Source organism: Nicotiana sylvestris, chromosome 11 (assembly GCF_000393655.2).
Source record: "Nicotiana sylvestris chromosome 11, ASM39365v2, whole genome shotgun sequence".
In the NCBI taxonomy this organism is placed as follows: Eukaryota; Viridiplantae; Streptophyta; class Magnoliopsida; order Solanales; family Solanaceae; genus Nicotiana; species Nicotiana sylvestris.
The window spans coordinates 76,521,388-76,524,162 of NC_091067.1; the positions used below are offsets into that span (position 1 = coordinate 76,521,388).

Below are 2,775 nucleotides of genomic sequence, written 5' to 3' on the forward strand. Positions count from 1 at the left end.
GGATCACGGCGGAAATCTCGGCACGTATCAAGAAGAGACCGATTAATTGGCTAATCATGAGATTTCTTACCTCATATAGAATTGTATCAAGAGTATAATTCCCCTACTATATAAAGTGGGTCTGATCATTTGTAAAACACATCATATTCACGCAATATACTGTTATTTTTCTAGCTTTCATCATTGTGTGACTCTATTCATAAGTCAGTTGAAACATCTTTTGGTTCAAGGGTGATCGAACTCGAGGGCCAAGGCTATTCAATTTTTGTGGTTTTTCCGTCAATTTCAACATTTATTTATTCTTCCTAACCTGTACCAAGTTATATCACGTATTTTTAAAACGCGTATAAATTCAATTATTATCCGATTTTAGGGTAAGCAGTGTGACATTATTTCTTTTAATAGTCAATTCTTAAAAAATAATATATTTATATTTAAAAACAATTTAAGTTATTACCTGTAATGATATAATAATTGTACAACCACACTAAAACCATGATATTCGTAAGACCACAAGCATTATCACATTTCGAACTAATGAAGAGATTTGTTAAGTCACGGCATCAAATAAGCATATTCTAGAAAAACCGGCAAGATAATCAAATGCGGTGACTTCCATCATCCTCACGTGAGCTTCAGTACTAATTCATTCAATTAAGACATCGACCACTTGAATATTGACACGTAAGATAATTTTCCCCTAATATAATCTCTTTTAGGGAAAATACCATAGGCATATACGTGCATTCTAGAGTTTTCTTCTGATCCCAAATCGCTCTCTAGGGTTTCGCCGCCTCTATCTATCAGGAAATCATGCCTCGCCGAAGCTCTGGTAATTACCATATTCCATCTACTTTCTATCTTATTAATTTAGATCTACTTTCCGCATTGCCTATGTTTGTAGTTCTTTTTCATTGGCTCAATTGGATGAACAGTTGAATATTCTCCATTGGGCTCAAGTTAGGTGATAATCCTTTCTGCTAAGGTTGATTGTAGTTCTGGCTTTGTGGGTTGAGAAGAAAACATGCTTCAGTTACATTGAAACCCTTATTGCATCATTGATTTTTTGCATTATTATTTTCATCGAAGGCCTGTGTTTTATTTGAGGTTATGTAGACGATAATTTTATCTTTAATTGTGTCCGTTTGATTTGTATTGAGTTTGAGGCTGGAAATTTTGACATGAGATTCACCAATTGCTAAAAGGGAGGGGATTTAGGCTGTTTTCTTACATTTTTAAAGGAAAAGGCGGATACCATTGAATTAGCTGTGGACTACATTCGAGCCTCTTATTTTGATTTCTCGAACGAGAGAAAGTAGGGAGAGGGTTTTTTCCCGTCTTAATTCTCCATCAATGTTTGTATATGACACTTTACCTTTTGTGCTGTAGTCTTCTGTTTGCTAAAGGAAATAAGGCTAACTTTTTGTAGCTCCTTTATTCTGGTTGATGAGTTCCAATTTTCCTTGTTTCGTTGTACAGGAAGATCTGCTCCTCGTCCTGCCCCTCGTGCGGGCCCTCGTCCTGCTCCAGCTCCAGGTTAGTTTTTTGGTTGTCAAACTTTTTACCTCACGGCAACTCGTTTGGCTGGCATTCTTTTAGTTGATATGGTTTAATCTATTTTCCTTGCTTGTGCTAATTCATATTCTATCTCATTTTTTGCAGTACACCATGCTCCTCCACCAGCTCCTATGCAAAGTAGCGGTGGTGGATCCATGCTTGGTGGTATTGGTTCTACCATAGCTCAAGGTATGGGTATATCCTGCATTATATAAAAACTTACATCATAATTCATCTGTTATTTTGTTTTCGAAGTTGCTCATAAATGAAAGAAAAAAGATTAGAAAAGAAGGGAAGCCTCGCGTCGCTCGCTCGGCTTTGGATCCGGTCATATGATTGGTTGATTAATTTCTGTTACAATTCTCCAAAAGAAAAAAATAATTGCTCATAGATGTCCCTTGTCTGTTTTACCATTATGTCTTACAGGGATGGCCTTTGGTACTGGAAGTGCTGTGGCGCACAGGGCTGTAGATGCGGTCATGGGTCCACGCACCATTCAACACGAAACTGTTGCTTCCGAGGTACCTGCTGCAGCAGCTCCTACATCCATCGGTGGTGGGTCTGATGCTTGCAGTATGCACTCTAAAGCATTCCAAGACGTAAGTGTCAACTTTGCACCTTTTAACTACTTTTACTTTGCAAATTTGAGATTGTTCTTTCAGCCTTCATAGTCAGTATGACATGTCTTATTCTCACTGGAAGATTCTGATGATGCCATTCTTCTTTGGTTTATCTTGCAGTGCATCAATAGCTCTGGAAGCGACATTGGCAAGTGTCAATTCTACATGGATATGTTGTCCGAGTGCAGGAGGAACTCAATGCTGAATGCTTAAGCTTGTTGTGCCTCATTTTAATAACTTTGAATTCATTCTTAATCTGATTGTTGAAACAGCGATGGAATTATGATAAAATGGCTGGTATTGATGGAGCAAGTGAACTTGGTTCTTGATACACTGTTGGGTCAAATAATTTATGCTGAAATATGAACTTTATAGACTCCTTGATTTTCAGTTTCAGCACGCTTTATATGCTATAATGTGCTTCCTTTGGCTTTTCTTGATTACTCAGTAAAGTTTTAATTGCGACTAGCTGATTTTTACTAAAGAATGCCATGACTTAATAGCTTTTGGTGTTTGAAATACTGTAACCTGTGTAACTCACTGTCATTGATTTGGATGGCAACACCTCGATTCCAAATACATTGTTAGGTATCTGGGG

The 2,775-nt window shown here is 37.5% G+C and overlaps 1 protein-coding gene across 1 annotated transcript; it reads left to right on the plus strand.

Moving 5' to 3' along the window:
* The first annotated feature begins 521 nt into the window (after positions 1-521).
* LOC104250152 (uncharacterized) lies at positions 522-2,567 on the plus strand. Its single transcript, XM_009806728.2, has 5 exons — positions 522-832; positions 1,480-1,536; positions 1,663-1,746; positions 1,984-2,156; positions 2,298-2,567. The coding sequence occupies exons 1-5, from the start codon at positions 814-816 to the stop codon at positions 2,388-2,390; spliced, it is 426 nt and encodes a 141-aa protein (XP_009805030.1). The 5' UTR covers positions 522-813; the 3' UTR covers positions 2,391-2,567.
* Positions 2,568-2,775: the final 208 nt, after the last annotated feature.